This window comes from Gambusia affinis, linkage group LG13, assembly GCF_019740435.1.
Source record: "Gambusia affinis linkage group LG13, SWU_Gaff_1.0, whole genome shotgun sequence".
NCBI lineage: Eukaryota > Metazoa > Chordata > Actinopteri > Cyprinodontiformes > Poeciliidae > Gambusia > Gambusia affinis.
The window spans coordinates 20432524-20450944 of NC_057880.1; the positions used below are offsets into that span (position 1 = coordinate 20432524).

Below are 18421 nucleotides of genomic sequence, written 5' to 3' on the forward strand. Positions count from 1 at the left end.
TAGAACTTAAAGACACAAAATAGGCATAAATGAAGTTGACCTTAATTCTTCAATTGCACTGCTGAATGTGTTTGGTCTGTGCCTCAAGTTTTTTTTTTTTCCCCCACTTTAAAAACAGTTTTTCTTAAGTTATTGAATAATCTTATGAAAACAAATCTAAGAAAATGGTTCCAGGTAGATATATGAAAGATTGATGATTAGCAAAATACAGTATACCAAATAAATGTAAGGGAGAGACTTACAATGGCTTTAAAAAACAACAAATGGGCAGGTTTGTGGATTTTAAGGTATAAGGTTTTTAGGGCATTAAAGCCCAATTTTGTTTAAACATTGGCAACATGTGGGTTGTTACAAGGAAGGAGAGTAAAATAAAGCAGTCTTTGAGTGAGGAAATTATTAGGTAATTTTATTTTTTAACCAGCAATTTTTACCTTCTGTACTAATGTTCTTTTATGGTTAAAAAATAAATCTGTTTTTTTTTTTTTTATGTTTTTATTTTTGGGGGTGGAGAAGCACTCATGCTTGTTTTTGTTATTTATTTATTTATTTATTTATTTATTTATTTTCACTAGTTTCGTTTTTTTTTTTGGCAGAAAAAGTAATTTTTGTGTTTGTTTCATAATTTTGATTTTCTAGTTATACTGATGTCTAAGCTGAAAGGTGAATTCAACACGTTGGACAGCAATAACGAGTATTTTGACATATTTTTTTTTTATTTATATAAAACTACAAAGACGATTGTGTAATGTGGCTGCTGTACTGCCATTGTTACGGAGTGAAGCTTCTTCTCAAACAAGACGGAGTCTCGTATTTCTTTTACTGAACCTTGCTGTTCAGTATTTATTGAAGAGGAAAAAAAGAACGGCCTCAGCAGCAAGCGATAAAACAACAACAACGGACAACCAACCGTTCGTAACCAATAGCAATCAGAAGTCAACAAAACAAGATAGTGACAAAACAGTAACAGATCCTTAAGCATTTTTCAAATTAAAGGACTTCCTCTATTCATATAAATCATGTCTTGCACTTAAATATATTTCACTTCACCTTTGTAATTATATACAATCATGTTCAAAACAAATAATAATAATCATCATGTAAAATATGCTTAACATTTAAGTGTAAAAAAGTCACAACAGCCATCAATGTATGTGCCTTATTTAAAAATAAATATAAAACACAAAACAAATGTGTCATAAATTTGACACGAAATAATTATAGATGTTAAAGCTCATGGCCACAGTTGTCACTATTTAGCACAATATATGTTTTTTATTTAAAGTAGAAAAAGATGCATTGATTCAAAAACAATGTGTCTGATCGTACTTAGTCTGACTAAAGGTCAAAAAAAGGACCATTTCAAAAAGATTTGGCAGAGATAGTCATTTCATAGACAGAACGATTCAAAACGTGATAATTCATTAGTTAGAGCTGATGGGGTTTTGTTTCTCATTCTTCAAAATTAAAACGCTCTCTATTTTAGGTGATGCAATCGTTTTCCATGAAGCCAGCGCCTCTGTCAGATTGGAACCTCAAGTCACAAGATGCAGCTTATGAGTCCAAAGCATCTTGCTGCCAGCCAGTTGTAAAACTTATCACGAGTCCTTTCTGAGGAGATTAAAGTGAAAAAACCAGCGTAATCAGGTCAATTTGTTAACCTGCATCGGGCTCAGGGCTGCTTTCTGCTTTGTCATCCATACGCAATAAAAATATCAACTTCTTCTTGCTAATTATTTTCTGCAGGAGGATGTAGCTTTATCTCTGTCACACGACAGAACGGGTCAAAAGCAAAAAAAACCCAAAACAAACAAAAAGTCCAGAACCATTCAGTTTAGAGTTGATCAGAGTTAGAAATCAGGTTTTCCTGAGGGAAGTTTTCAGCAGGGTCAGAGGTTGAGACCAGCACATGACCTCTTAGTCAAGCCAGATAAGTCTGCTGACATTTCTCAGCAACAAAAACAAGACGCAAAGAGCAGATTACGTTTATAGTAATCCAAAGGAAACAGCACAGCTGAAGCAAACGGTTCAGGTTTGCAGTAACAAAGAGTTGTGTACACAGTTTTAGTGTGCATTTATGTGTGGACCTACCCTCTTCCTGCTGCTTCATGGTCTCCGGGTTGCTTTCGCTATCAGCGTCGTAGCCCTCCTCCTCTCCTGGGAGCCTGACACTACAGCTCTGCACCTCATCCACCTCCTCAGACAGATCTCCTGCCGGAGCCGCCCCCTCGGCAAACACCTGGAGCTTCTGGTAAAAAAAAAAAAAAGAAGCTTAATTTCTCCTCCCCAATCCTGCTACCTTAAATGGTGGTAAGATTTAAGATTAATTGCCAAATCCTTTGATGATTGAAAAAACAAATCTCCTTGACCAAATGTATTTCCAGCATGACAAGTAGTGGTCTTTCCACTCGTGTGGTGAAAAAGGCAGGGAAAAAAGTACAAGTTTTTGGTCATAAGACAAATATCAGCTGACTTGCACTGCATCTACACAGCCCAGTTCCTTGTTGCGCACAGTTGGTTATAGTATGCACACATCAGAAAACTCCCAACAACAATACAGACAAGAAGGAATTATTCTGACACCACCAAGATGTGAGAAAGCATACCTTTAAACTGTGACGTGTAGGTAATCGTCTCAAAAAATGCAACGCATTCTGTTGCGAAACACTAATTTCAGAGCTTTGCAAATTGGGTAATTTTTAAGTAAACATCACACTCTGCTGGGTCTACAGATAAAGTACTAAGCTCTTAGAAAAACAACAAAGCTGAGAAGAAAAAAAAAGATGGATGAGATATGTTCTCATCCAATACTTTTAGTTTACAGAAACAATGCAGTTACAGTGATTGGGAAAAGTATTTATACACCTTATACTTTTGTGCATTTTGCACTTCAAAATCATGAATATTAATTAAATGGATTTTAAATCCAGTGCAAAAACAAAATCCCTCAAAAGTCAACTTATAATTAAACTTTACAGACAGCCACAGCTCAGGTGGAAGAGTCTGCTAACTGGACAACTATTTTAAAAACAGGTCAAAACTGCACCAATTTGCTGTACAAAAACAATGCCGTAGTAGAATAAATTGATGGAATTAAAACATTAAAATAAGTAAATAAAATAAAAATAAAACATCACAACAGAAAAGTTACAATATCAGGCCTTAATTAAATGCCAGCGAAGTAGCGGTCTTTCCACTCGTGTTTTAAGAAGCAATTTAAAATGACCCAGGGTGTGGACAGATCTAATCTGGGAAGATAATTTATTCCAGAGAATAGGAGCAGAAGTAGAGAAAGCCCGATCTCCTTTGAGCTCAAGTCAAGTCAGAGTGACTTCCAATAGCAACTGATTACTGAATCTTAAGGTTCTGGACATAGATGTGAAGTTTACAAGTTGTTAAAAAGAATCTTAACATCTATCTGATATGAAACAGGCAGCCAGTGTAAAGGGCAATATTGGCCTTATATGGTCAGGCTTCCAGGTGGTGCACTCTGGATCACTATAAGATTATTATTTGTCATTTGATAAACCAATCAGCGACTTATGGACGAATGACAGAAAATCAAATAAAAATTTAAATTTGCAGCTGGAAACAAAGAAAATGTTACATAACTTGAAATTTTGGACCTACATCCAAAACACTGTGTGGGAGAAGACTGACGAGACCCTGGACCCATTGAGAAGCATGGTAGTGGCCTCATCATGCTGTGTGGATGTTGACTACTTCAGCAGAGACTAAATACTCTAAACCTCAGTTTAGAACAGCCGAGGTTTAGCTTTCAAGCAGCTAAACACCCATAAATTGGTCCAATATGAAACAGATCACAGCTCCTTAATGTGTTTAAGTGGCCTAATCAAAGTCCAAAGTGAGAATTCTGGAAAACTGATGGTCATAGACACTCTGAGGTTTTTATAGTGCAAAGCTGGTGGAGACACACATCAACATTCATGCAGCTGTAATTATCATGAATAGTTTAATGTTTGAATTAATTTTCAGATTTGTTATAGATGATAAATGTTGCTGATAAAAATAAAATGCTTTAGCACCAAACACATAAAAGTGGGTGAAACTGAGTGTAAATTTAAATAGGTCATGCTTGCTCTTCATGGACGCTGTAATTATGTTTCCCATCTTGATGTCCAGATAGTGGTTGCTCAGCAACATGGTGTAAATGCTTTACTTTAGTGACCGACAATACTTCGTTGGATGACTGCTTTTCTTTCATTTATGCTCAACTTCTTTAATATATTTACTTTAATATTGTTTTTATATTTTACCATAAAGGTGAAGTTATTATTAGCCAACAAAGCTAAAGAGATCAGGTTTGTTGGTTTGATACCAATAAATCAGGTAATTCAGAACGGAAACAGCAGAGGGGGAGTTGATAACGTTCATAACTGGGTGATAGTGTCTTAGTTATCACCTTCATGACATCTTGAAAATCAAACAACCATTTGCCAACTTGCTAAATTCAGTGTTATGGCTGGTGGGAATTTATTTAAAAATAACAGAGCAGAGGAGGAATAATAGACAAGAAAGTAAAAATGAAGCTAAAACATTGCAAACTAAACATCCTCTGATCAAAATTAGATAATTTTCTCAATTACTAAAATTCTTCTTTGGCTGTAGCAACATTTAACTTAATTTTGTTGAAGCCAGTTCCACTAAAATACAACAAAAATAATGTATTTTATTAAATCAGCTCACCAAACTTGAATAAGTAGGATGGCAAACTCTTCAACTGAGAGCACATTTAACATTAAGTACACCCTAAAGACAAATACTTCATGGATCTGAAAACTCCAAACAACAATGGAAATATTGGACAGGCATGTTTGCAATCACCTTCACTTTCCTATATGTATGTTTGAAAAAACTGCAGCAAACAATAAAAGTAAAACAGAACATATTAATTAAAGTTACTACAGTGCAAAAACATAAAATATTTTTATAATTTTGGTCTAATTTTTTGTGCAACTATTTTACTACACTTGAAATAAGACAGACAAACTTGCAAGTAACTTTAAAGCAAGACAGAAAAGCTTGTTTTGAGACAATCATTCCTTAGTACTGATAAAAAGATACTACTTCAACTAGCAAATTTTGTCACATGAGAAAATGTAACTTACTTACCTGTAAGTTAACACTCTTGAAGTAAAACAAAACTAAAATATTTGCACTAGAAACTACACCAAAAATTCTTAGTAGGATTTTGCGTTTTTGCCGTGTTGAAGTCAAAATCAAAATCAAGTGCCGACATAAACCCATTAATAAAATATGCAAGGATTGCATCTTGCTATGCAGAACTTACCCTCTCTGGTTTCTCCTCAGGTGTATCGGTACATGAAGACACCTGAGCCAAGGCCACTCGCAGCAGGGAGTCGAACAGAGGTACAGCCAGGTCAGAGTTCACCACACCTGAGCGAGACAGTTGGTCTCTCACCTCCAACAGGGTCTCCTCCACAGACTGAGGCTGTTGAAGTTAAAATGCAATAGATCAGGACTTCTCAAAGTGCGAGCAAAAAGTTTACAGGTCAGGTTTACACTAAATGTTATAGTTTTTTGTGGCTGAGGTACAGAGAAAATAAATAGAGCTGCAACTATTAATCGATTATTGTGACAATTAATACGATTAATCTCATTTAAAAAGTGGCACAGTCTGCAGATTTTCACTTAATCACTTGAGCCTTTTTATAAAACATTATAAGTACATTAAAAGATGCTAATAAACTAATAATTCAATACCATTTTAAATGAAAGAAATACATATTTAATTTCCCAAAATGCAATAACAGCATTCCTTTAGTGTACGCTCGATTATTTGTGGCAAATGATGCATCTGGAACTAAAAAAATAATAAATACAAAATTTCACATCAACATGTGAAAAGTTTAGCCTTTGATTGTTTGTGTTGACTAAGTGATTAATAATTGGACATCAAAAGGTGCTTAATGGCCTTTTTGGAGTCTGCATACACCACTCAGTGATTAATCAATTACCAAATTAATTTATGATTCTTTCAATAATCAATTAATTAAAGAAAATTAGCCACAGAGATTAAACCAACCTGAGAAGAAAGCTCCGGTTCTATCCTCTGCATGGCAGAGTTAGCGCTGTGCAGACAAATCGCCAGCAGGGCCTCAAGAAGACGAATACTTTGAAGCTGCCACTGTTCATCAAACCTCTTTCCTGGATCTTTGGTCTTCCCCTCAGTCGGACCCAAACTGTGAAAATCTCCTGCTTCAAAGGGAGGATCTTCAGATCCCAGTGAAGCAGCAGGAACTGCAGACTCAGGGCTGCCTTTCCCTTTGCCCTCTCTTTTCTTCTTCGTTTTGCCATCCTTGCTCTTACAAGAGAGTTTCTGGATGACCATGGCCATGAGGCGCAGGCACACATCCAGTCCTCCGAGCCTGAAGAACTGCCTTTGGAACAGAGGGCTGGCCATGTAGATGAAGCGGCACACAGACCAGACGTCCGCGGCTCGACGTAGCTGTTCTTTAGAGGGCAACGCTACGCTGTCTGGGGACAGATACGGCAGGCGGCCCCCTAGTGGTTCGCTCGCTGTACTGTCGTAACCTGAAGTGTCCTCAGAGTCGTTGGCAGAGTCCCGGTCAGAATCTGCCTCTTTGCTGACACAAAGGAAGGCCACACAGAGGAACAGGTTGATCACATGCAGGTGGGTCTCCGTTCTGCTTCTCCCTGGTCCATGGTTCTGTCCAGTTCGGCTTTTGTGACGCGGATACACTTCCTTTAGGCCTTCGTAGAACTTGCTAAGACTCTGTGGGCCTTCTCCGGCCCCTCGTGACCCTAGCTCCTCAGCCAGGCCGAGGATGGCCTCCCTTTCTTTGGTGTCGGCACTCTCCAGCTCATAAAGAAGTCCGTCACTCTGCTGATGTCCGACTCCTATAATCAGAGTTTCAAACACCTTCAAGGCCAAAGAGCGAGTCTGGTCGAGGTAGACAAGCTCTGTCACCTGGTTGAGCCCATTACAGCTGACGAAAAGGTCTCGCACCACTCTGAAACACAAAATATGAAACTACAATGAGTAGAGCTACCATGTATCATCTATAAACGAGATGCCCGTCTCATTTCACATCAGAAACAAACGTCTAGGTTGAATGAAAATTACTTTAAATCCAAATCTACCAAAGGTATGAATAATTTTGAGTCTAACTCTAATTCAGGGGCATTTAAATGTCAAAAATGAATAACAGAACTGGTGAGAAACAGATAAAAACAGATGAAAATTCAAAACATGTGTTTTTAATCTTTTGGAAAAAAACCAAATCAAAAGATGGGGAGATAAAAAGACCATCTGCATTAGAGACAGTCACAACCTTAAAGGTCACGCTCAGTCGATAAATTTAGTTAATTCAGATCAAGTCTAGCTATGATTTTTAGCACCAATATGTCCACTGTGATTTTTAATACATTTTCTCCTATAATGTGTTCCTATCAATCCACATGTGAATTAAACATACAGGGAATAAATAAATACGCCCCTTATAGTCAGTGGTAAATTTATTCTTGCTACAGCGATCGTGTCCGTACTTTTAAATAAATATGTTTAATCAATTCAAACTGAACATATGGTTGTACCAAGCACAAGTATCTGTCAGACAGAATATATATATATATATATATATATATATATATATATATATATATATATATATATATATATATATATATATATATATATATATATATATATATATATATATATATATCTCCAGTATATATATATATATATATATATATATATATATATATATATATATATATATATATATATATATACTAGCCTCTTTTTCTGAGTGTGGTAGAAATCTAAATGGATAACGGATCAATTTCTCTTATGTTGGGAAAACCATATGCAGATTATCTAAAGCTGTACTAGACTTACATAATTCACTAGAAGCACCTTTATATAAATAGACCACAATATACGCAACTCAGTAGCTAACAGCTTTAGATAAGCTAAAACTAAACCACAACTGCTACTGTATTTCATATCCAGTATGCTTTTTGCTCTTTGTGTTTTAAGAGCCATCATAATTATGATGTAGATTTAAATTTGTGTTAAACTTTAACACAAATGAGAGAGATGACTAACAAAATATTACATCTAATACGAGAAATAACCTTATTTAACTTCTAGGATAAGGTTAAATCAAAAAAACAATACTTGATATTTTCTGAATTTACACATTAACTACCTGCCAGTACAAATAATGGTTTTTAATTAAAGTAGTGGTGTCCAAAGTGGAACATTTGAATGAGCTGTGTTGGAGCAGAGACTCGTCTGAAACTGGCAGGACACTGACTTTTAAGGACTGGATTTGGACATCTATGAATTAAATAAGTTCAATTTCTACATTAAGTTGTTAATTTTTCTCCCTGAAATTGAAACACTTTCCTCACCCTTCCTCCAATTTATCTCATTCTTTATTAGATTTGCTCTCCGGAACATTTCCTGGTTTCATTGGTAATGTGAAATTCCATCGAGATGGCTCATCTTTAACTCCCCGTGTCGTGATATGTACGATTTTATGAAAAGAAGTCGTGTTAAGCCAACGGTCACAGATGTAGAGTCATAGCATGTATTCAAACAGCATAAAACTGCTTGTTTTAATTATCTTCAAATGCTATAATGTCACCTAATATATACATGAGGAACTTGATAATCTACCAATTCTGTTTTTATCAAAACAATGTTACCAGATTGGTCCAGCAGATGGAGCTCCTTAATTTACAGAACAACCATAAAATTCAAATGTACTTTTTTTCCCTCAAATTGTGGGCTTGCATAAAAGCAATTTCTCTTTAGCTGGATTTGATCATTTTGTTTCCTAGAACAGGTTAAATACTTTAAATGTGACATGTCAGTCTAAGCCAGGCATCAGATGAATTGATTAACCCTTTATGTCCTAAATTTAAAATGTCGGCTGGATATTTTTTGTTTACTCTAACTGTACGCAGTTCTTTAAATGTCCTGTGAATAAATATATTTGTCCACTTATGCATAACAACTGGAACTTTCAATTCTGGCAAGTTATTTTCACTATTTACCGTCTATTAAAAGAGCGCGCCTCAGATTAATTTCACCCCCTTCTACAGCGGGAGTGAAATTACCGTAATAACCCAACATCGGCTGGAAAGAGCAACATTTCCTCCTTCAGAAACTGCTGGAATTTTTCAGATAGCGCAAAGTATAGGGGAATTATGATACATTTAGGACTTAAATATTTAATATGAAATTTCAAAGAATAACAAAACATTTTATTAAAGTTGTGCAAATTTATCCAAAAGGGTTTTTTTCCCCACATACTTAGCTGAACTAAATGAGGCACAAAAACTATTTCAACATTAGAGATGCACCCAAAAAACATCTGAAGAAAAGAAATATGTTCTTCAGAGTGAAAGTTTAAAAGTTCTGTCTTTTTCCAATCAGTGAAATCCCCAGTGTTGTTGTTGTAACCTCTACCAGGTTACAACAACAACACTCTTTGGGTTGTAAGTGGTTACTGAAGGAAGACAGTTAGCATCAATGAGGTGCTTAAAAGAGAAGTCAGAGGAAGAATATAGGAACACAAGAAGCTATTTAGAGGAAAAGTATGTTTTCTTTGACATATTTCGATATTTCTACGGTTCAATCAGACTGCAAGAGACAAGATTTTCACATGAAAATGCCAAATTAGAGCAGAGTACACCAAAGTCGCTCCAGTTTGGAACATGGAGGATTTGGGGAGTTAGCCTTTTAAAAATCTTTGAGGAATACACAAAATGGCTGCTATTTTAGAAATGCTGTTTGCAATAATTGCTAATATAAAGACAGAAAATATTTTGAATGCTGCTGTTAAATGTTTTTGCAAATTTAACAGCAGAGAAATTCAAATTGGCCAAAATCAGTATCAGTAGTAAATATTAATCGGCCCATCAAACTACCTGAGAATGTAGCAAGAAAAACACAAATAGAAACTATAAATATTATACATAAACAACTGCTAAACGTCCTCAAAACGTCATTCAACAATTAAAATTAGGTGTACTTTTGAGTGAGCATCTCAAAAGGGAGAACTTTTGCTCACTTATCTCTCAGTATACACCAAGCTAGTTGAACCCAATCTAAATGGGTCACAAAAGAAAACACATAATGATTTAATTCCATACGTTTATGTAGCTCTTCTTAAATCTATTTTTAAGGGTTAGAAAAAGAAATGTAGTACGTGAATCAATAATACCTGCCTTATAAAGACAGGCAACAATGTTACATAACAGTCAATAGTCTTGCATCTCTTAGTAGAGACACCAAAACAGGATAAATTATTGATTAGTAACAATTACCACGGGTTTGGAAAGAGGGATCTCATGACCAAGTGGATATGGTCTTCTTTGAGGTGGCTGGGTAAGTTTATGTCTCGTGTTCAAACAATCCCTGAACTGTTGAAAATTGCAATGCAGAACTAAATTATAACAACTGAGAAGTATATGGATTTATGGTATTTATGCAAACAATCCCAACGTCTTTGGGATTGGTAGCTGCTAACAGTTGAGCAAAACCAACAAAAGCAAAGAAAACTTAAAGGGGACTTCTTGTATGAAAATTCTAATTTTCCATTTATATGGAAATAAATACACAGCGACATTTTTTTTGCCAATAAATTTATGTTTTTTGGGGTCTAGAAAATGAGCCGTTTCAAAAATCTTCCGATTTTTGTTTTGAAATAGCACTGCGCCATTACTTAGCAACCTGAGCTGAGCCCAGAGCCGTTACTTAGCAGACCAAAGGGAGCTCCAGCACGTCTGGTCAGCTGGTTTTACCATTGTATAATGGCTGCTGCAAGAGACAAGTGTTTAATTATTGTCTTACTATTCAAAAACCACTTGCTGCATTCTTGTTGGTTGTACAGGAGGCTCCACTTCTGATTTTCAAAGATGTAGTGTTGTATCTGCCGCATCTGTCTGCAGCCATTTTCACGTGTGAGTGTAAACTTTGTGTTGAGGGGCGTGGCCAGCAGCAGCAATGTGGATTTAAGGTGACAAGAAGTCCCAACACAACTCATTCTGAAAGGAATTAAAATCTTATTATCTAAGAATGATTTTGTACAAAAAATGAGATGAACATGTTTTGAATTACCCACAAACCTATTCTAACCTGTTCAAGGAAGCATAATAGGCCACTTTTAGGTTAGAAGATTCCAGATTGAAGAAAGGAAGAGTGGTTGAGGAGCTCACCTTGATTTGAGAAGTGCTGGTAATGTTTGCAGGTAGATGAGTAGGACCTCCACAGGCAGGCACTGTGTGTGGTAGCTGCAGACCTGAGTGCAGACGGTAGAAACCCCCAGCTGCTGAGCATGGTGGACCAACTCCACCCCTCTTTGCAGAACGGGGTTGAAGATGTGTGTGTAGAGTTGCCACTGAACTATAGCATTGCCGCGTAGTGTTAGATGGCACACGTGGCCAGCTATCTGCTGGCTCAGCTGCCAGTCCTCACCAAACACTAGTTCCTGGTAAGCCTCCAGAGCATCCCACTTCCAGAGCATATCCTCAGCCCCTCCTCCGCTAGGCAGGATACCTTGGGAGCGGAAACATAAACTGGTAGAAATATTTGCAGGTTCTCCTTGTTGCAATGTCTCCTCCAGACCTGGAAGTTGGCTGCTGTCTAGAGTACAGATGTTACAAGAGGCCAGTTTAGCTTTCTCTGACGGCTGACCCCCACCAAGCTGGTCTAAAATCAGCCGACTTAGCACACTGAGCACATGGGACTGGTAACTACGGAGACCTGGAGATTGGAAAGCATGTAAAAGGGGTCCTACAACTGAGCGAGGGTCCATGCAACAGCAGATTCCAACAGCTTGAATCCCAGCTAATACCTGCAGCACAGACGGTCCACTGGGCGAGAGCCGCTGCAGGAGCCGAAGACATTGGTGGGCACAGGCAGAGAGGCAGCAGCATCTCTCAGGGTAACGCACTGTATCCCCCTCAGATTCCTCTGAGCCTTCCACAACCTCCTCAAAGGGGTTGCGTCTTGCCGCTTGCATGAAAGCGGAGACCGGCAAGCCTGACAGGTCTCTGTGGTGATGGAGGAAGTGGGAATACTCGCAGCGACGGTGCCGGCGCCGAGCACAAACCGATTGATGAAGCTGTTCTGACTTGGCTTTCTTAATAGCGCTGATTATTTTGAAGACCCCTGCAATGAGACCGCGTATCCTCTCCGACGCCTCTCTGCCTACATCCAAACTTGCCCTGCTGAGTCCCTCCAGCCGCAGAACCGTGGCCTCAAAGAGCTCAAGGCCACGGTGCTGGACAAATTCATGGATGAGCTCCAGAGCCTGGCTAAAGAAGAAAGGGTTGGGCGTTGAAGCCTGGAGGCAACTCAGGAGGACTTGTAGTACTCCATCTAAAAGCTCAGGAAGTAGTAGAGCTCTGTGGCGATAACGGGAAAAAGAAAAATCCTCCTGAACCTCCTGTAGGGTCTTTTTTGACCGTGGGGCAAAAGGGTTATTCTGCCTCTCCAAACAGCTTCGGATTTTGAGAGTTGCTCGCAGCAAGTCTGTCAAACTTCGCCTCAGGCTGTCTGGAAGTTTGTCGCTCTGGCTTATATCCACAGACATCAAATGCAAGATGGTGCGTAGCAGCATCCTCTGAACCAATGCGATCGGTTCCTCTGTCCAGCCTCCAGCCAGTTCCTCTACTCCCATCCCTCCTCCTCCCGCCGGACCACAGCATTCTCCAAACTCAGTCAAGATCTCCGTGAGGGTTGGTACGACGCTGATGGCCAGACCGGGGTTGTGATTGATGCTCATGTCAAATTTACACACCTTCTCCAATAGGGAAAGCAATACGTGACAAAGATCGAAAGGAGAGTTCTCCATGCGGTTGAAGATGGATATTGCAGCTGGATCGGTCAAGGTTTCGTGGTCTACCATCTGAGACCCAGGTGCCCTGGGATGGGGATACGGTGCACTCATGGTTTCTGTAGTGTTGGTGGCCGTAGACGTCAACTGCGAGGCCTCAGAGCGGTGATGCTGGCAGCTCACTTGGATGGTGGAACCGTGTGGTCTTCGACTCCTTGAGCCCCCAACGGCTCTGTCTTCAGAGTTGGCTTCTGAATCTGAGGTGGAGACCTGGGACTTGCGAGCATCTTTTACAGAGTATCTCTGTGACGTTCTGCGTGATCTCCGTGATTTCCAGGTGCCACTGCCAATCCGAGACCTCTTCCCAGAGCTCTTCTCATCAGACGCAGCCTTCTGTCCCGTCCTGAGTGGGACGACCTTCACCTCCCGGCTGAGGAATGCTTCAAGTAGGGATGGCAGGTTGAAAACTGTTCAAACACAAAGACATTCACCAGGTTTTGGCATTCTGCATTAAAGGCACTTTCAGCAAAGCATATTTTTGTAGTTAAATGTGAAAAAGGTGAATACTGAAGAAGGTTATGCTCCACTACATGTCAAAAGCAGGTTTGGGTCAGTAAAAGCAGGCATGCTCAGTTTGACTGGGGATAAAAATTTGTAGCAGTTGTAACATTTTCAGTTGGTACGGTTCACTTTCACACTGCACTGTGTCAAACAAACAAAACGAATTGAATAACTTTTCTGTCCCTCTCCCACTTGTTGCTGTACACTGGTAGTCAGCAGGTTGAAAGAAGGTTTCACAATCTTATAATAAAGTAAAATTTTGTAGTTGAGAAATATTTCCAGCTTTAGTAAATATATTTATCAAGCTGTGTAACATATTACTTGCTAACAACGTCATCATTTTCACAATTTAAAAGTAATAAAACCAATAATGTATTAACTTGTCATATTAAGTTATAATGTTTTAGATGAATCATTAAAATGAAACATTTTTGAAAATGTGATAAATAACGGTACAGTGGAACACATTTCTTGAAAATAAAAGAATTTTGCGCATTTTGTGCATTTTGCTTATTCAATAGGTATAACAAATGGCATGGTCCTCATATCTACTCATGATGTGAAACATTTTAATTTATAAGTAGGCATTATATCATGTCTATTATTTTTATTTTTATTCAGCATTATCACTTCGTGGCAATCTCATGACAGTTTAATGCCTAGCCAAGACCCAAAACCTTGTGTGTTAAAAGTTTCAGAAAGCAAAAATTAATTAAGCAAAAATATGTCTAGACTCCATGTTACAGAAGATCAGCAGCCTTCTTCTAAATGCCAGAGTAGTTCTCAGGTCATATGCCTCTACAAACACAAATGTTCTCCTGCTCTGAGACAGGTTGTGCTGCTCACAGCTGCAATAATTAATAGTTAGTTAAAAACAAAAAAATTAATCTGGATTCCTACACATTTCTTTTTTAAGTTTTAGACTTCTAAAGCTGGAATTTCCATATTTCTTGGTACATTCTTTTCTCATTTTTAGGTTTAAATATATAAAAAGAACAATTTGAACTCATGGCAGATAATCATACTTTATAGACAGACAGCTTTATGCAGCACTACAAATAAATTGTCATGTGTTTCAGAAACTTTCCATTGTTATTATTCGTTTTCTCATTTAAATATAGGAACATCTATGCATAAAGCCTTAAGGTGTGCCAGGATGTATGCATCTGCAGGCCTTTGATATTGATGATGCAAAGCTTTTATATAAAAAAATATGAAAAACAATAATTGGAGCAACATTTTAAGATAATCTGATATGAAAAAAAATTCCATAATACACTTTCATTTTTTTTAAGCGACTCCAGACTCGTAAAATACTTAAAGCTTTATAGATTTTTTTAACTTTCAAGACTATGTAGGAACTCTGCTAAAAGGAAACTGAGTGCAGTGCAGCATTGAGAAAATAAAGGTTTATTGCTGTCATGTGAAGATGATATCAAAAGTTATAGTTAAAATCAACAAGGAAACATTCATCTGTCTTCACATGAACCCATCAAAACAAATGCTGTAAAGCTGCTGGATGATAAAGTGATGAAACCTCCAAATAAGTTATAAAATAATTGTAACATGAACACGGGTTACAGATAAGTAACCCGAACACATAAGTTACAGTAGGAGTGTGACGGCATTAACAAAACAACAGAAATTAGTAAGTAAGGTGGTAACGATAATTGACAACAGACCTGGAGCTTTTTCCTCTTGCACAGGAATCTTCCAGACCAGAGGCAGCAACGACAGCAGCAGAGTTAGCAGCTCTTCCCGACAAGTCAGCTCCTGAGAGTTCAACAGATCACAGTGACTTACTTAGATGGAGAGAGAAAGAAAAAAAACCTTTCCCACTTCGTCAACACGCCAAGACACTCCCTCTAAGTCATACACCACTCCTCCCTAAATTTAAATATCCATTCAGTCTTCATTGTTTTCATTTACAAACCTCAAATTTATAAATATTTCTACTTACAAATTATGTTTTTTTTGTTTTGAAGTATTTCAGTAGAAATGTGACAATGTAGCAGCTAGATGATGGGCATAGTTTGAGGAATTTTGAATCGGACGTGTAATCCTTGCATTCCTCCGGCATGTGTTAATTAAAAATGATCAAACCTGATCATTTGTCAAATGTAGAAGGTTAAATACACTTTGTTCTGAACAAAATGTTTCAAGTTTGTACTCAACTGTTTAATTGTGGTACAAAATCTTAAACTAGAAATTAAGGTTCCTCTAATAATAAAAAACAACACAATGATGAAATAGGCTTCAAATTTTAGAAGTGGCATAAAATTCAAATTTATTCATTTGTAGTATTATTTTTGACCATGAGGAAGAAGACAGATGAGCTTTATTTCAAAATCTAACTCTAAGGAATAGAATAAGGAAGAGAGTATTTTAGGCTGAATATAGATTTTTTTTTTTTTTTTTGATTTGTCAAAAATTTGTAAAACATTTTCAGTTTTAGTGTTTTGTTTAGCAGTTTAAGATCTCTGGTACGATTTAACACAGATTGTAAGTTTTCTAGGAATCAAGCAGGTTTTTATGAAACATCCATTTCATGACTGAATATGATCTCTAAAAACAGCAGAGTTACATTTCCCAATCATAAACGATACAAAACATTTCATACATATACATATGAGGGTATTCCCAACCCAGTGGGACAAATACAATTCACAACACATTTTCTACTGAATCACAAGCCTATCTCTTTGATTTGAAATCAGCATTAGCAACACACAAGCTGATTATAAAGTAGCTCTGATTGCCATATTAGAGCTGATCCCTAGCGGGATGCTGTTGACGCACACAGCCAGAGCTTGTGATGACAATTTCCACATGCATGCCTTAAATTTGCAGACGAAATGCCAAAATAAAATGAGAATTATAAACAGTGAGTTAAGGTCCAAACATGTGAGGTCATATTTATAATAACTTGCATACCATTCAAGTTTTACTTAAACTGAAGTGCTGTTTTTTGTAAAACTGATGAAGTAGAAGATCATATTTCTCTGTCACACTACAAAAAAAGACTTGCATCCTTGGGGTTTGTTTAATCATGGCTTTGCTGTCTTTATGTCACCTCAGTCTGAGTTTCCTGAATGAACAACAGAAGTCTAAACTCTGCTGGGGTTTAATCTGCATATTCCTTTAGGCCTATTCAGCAACGTTTATAAAATATGGACACTAAACGCTTTGCAAAACCCTCAAATTTTATAGGTGCCAGTGCCATCTGACTAAGCAGCAGGAAGACTTCTGACAAAGTGGGTACCATAACTCCCAGAAGTCACATTATTTCCAACTCCATCAAAGACTCACACAGAACTCACTAAGAAACACAACACTCTGAACAGCAATTAAAAACCTAAAAGTTGTGACTGTAATTGAAAATCTTTCCCAGAAGCCTCGTGGTGAAGCGTGCAGACAGCAACGATCTGAACAGACAAAACAGCGGGCTGTCTGAGCCTGGTGCTGGTTGATGGAGAAATAATACCTCCTTCCTTGAGGCCATTCCTACTATTTCACACAAGCTACAAAGAAAAGATTCCCCTTCTTTCTGCTGCCGAAGATCCACATCATAAACAACACTTAATATATATTTAGGTACTGAACCCCGAAGGGTAAACGAAAAAATTTCCAACTGATAACAGGTGGATATTGGAGAAGCAGCCGTCACAGATATGTGCAGAGAATTTAAAACTTCAGTGAAATTTAAGCATCCTCTGTAGAGAAAAACATTTCCATTAGAGAACTGAAAATGTGGTCAGTTCATAAAACTTTACAGCATCTAATTAGAGCACAACCTTTATGTTTATTTAACCGTTTTATTGCACTGTTATCAGTACAAATATATATCGATGTAAATGTTATCATTTCTCTTCAGCATCCTTGTTGCATCTCCTGTATTAACTATTAAATGAATGATGAATGTAGTCTAGAATTTACGATGCAAAACTAAATCTGTAACTAAAAGCAATTTGGAGTAAATAATACTAAAATTAGGTATGCTATGCTAAGTTAGACAAGCTGTGCAGGCTTTCAGTAATTTTTTTTTAACATCAACCACTTTTCTGGCCTCAGATTTCTAGATTTTTTTATTTTCTGCAATTTTCTGAGAGAAAAAAAATCTACCTGAAACTTTATGAAACAGGGAGTTTTAATGCTTTTTACCACGTTTTCTTTAAATCTCTGATCTTTGACCCTTTTACTTCATCGGACTAAAAACTTGATTTGGACCTACATAAAATTCAAAATGTAAAGTGATTAAAACAAAAGATAAAAGCAGATCATTTAAATATAAGACGCTTTTTTAATACATTTTTGACTATAGATAATAGAGTAATTAATAAAATCTGGAAATATTCTGTGCTACTCTTTAAAATTTTGTCTCAGTTTTTTTATTACTATGATTTGACTTTAAGGGAAAACGTACATTAGCTTTTTCCTACCTGATCAATGATGGCGTCCAGAGTGCTGAGCAGCAGGAAGCCCCGCCCCCTGACCAGGTACTCGCCTAGCGCCACCATGTGACTCTCCTCCTCATCTTCATCCCGCGCTTCGGCTCTCTGGGCCACCGCGCTGCATAGCTGGTGTACATCTGTCAGAAACTCTCTGGCCAGGGTGTTACTGGCCCCACTCATGTCTGAGCTGCAAGGAAAGACAAAACGTCAAAAGTTTGTGGCAAAAATCTATTTACAGACTAGAGCTTCCTGAACACACATCACGTGTATGAGGTAATCTTTAACACGACAAAGATTTGGGGATTTTTTAAATCTAAAGTTGCAAAAAAAAAAAAAAAACAGGAATCTGGATTGTGTGATAATCCCTCCTCATGCTTTTCAGAGCAGCCCCAAGCTGCTGCACATGTGTGCAACAAGCACGTGTCTCTAAAGAGATTCTCTTTTCCACAAATTACTGAAAGTCCTTTTTAAAGTCAGCAGAACCTTTAACACATGGCACCAGGACGGCATAATAATTAGAAACCATAAAAACCATGAAGGTAGCACTCGCAA

General features: G+C 37.5%; 1 protein-coding gene across 9 annotated transcripts in view; it reads right to left on the minus strand.

Annotated features, from left to right (window-relative positions):
- The window catches only part of lyst (lysosomal trafficking regulator), a 73334-nt gene that overhangs the window by 38166 nt on the left and 16747 nt on the right, over window positions 1-18421 (minus strand). For all 9 annotated transcript variants that reach the window (XM_044136349.1, XM_044136350.1, XM_044136351.1 and 6 more), the window contains 6 exons: window positions 17858-18056; window positions 15101-15191; window positions 11236-13324; window positions 6065-7013; window positions 5309-5470; window positions 2089-2245 (listed from right to left, as the gene is read on the minus strand). In XM_044136349.1, the coding sequence (XP_043992284.1) occupies window positions 2089-2245; window positions 5309-5470; window positions 6065-7013; window positions 11236-13324; window positions 15101-15191; window positions 17858-18056 (3647 nt within the window). The remainder of the gene's footprint in view (window positions 1-2088; window positions 2246-5308; window positions 5471-6064; window positions 7014-11235; window positions 13325-15100; window positions 15192-17857; window positions 18057-18421) is intronic.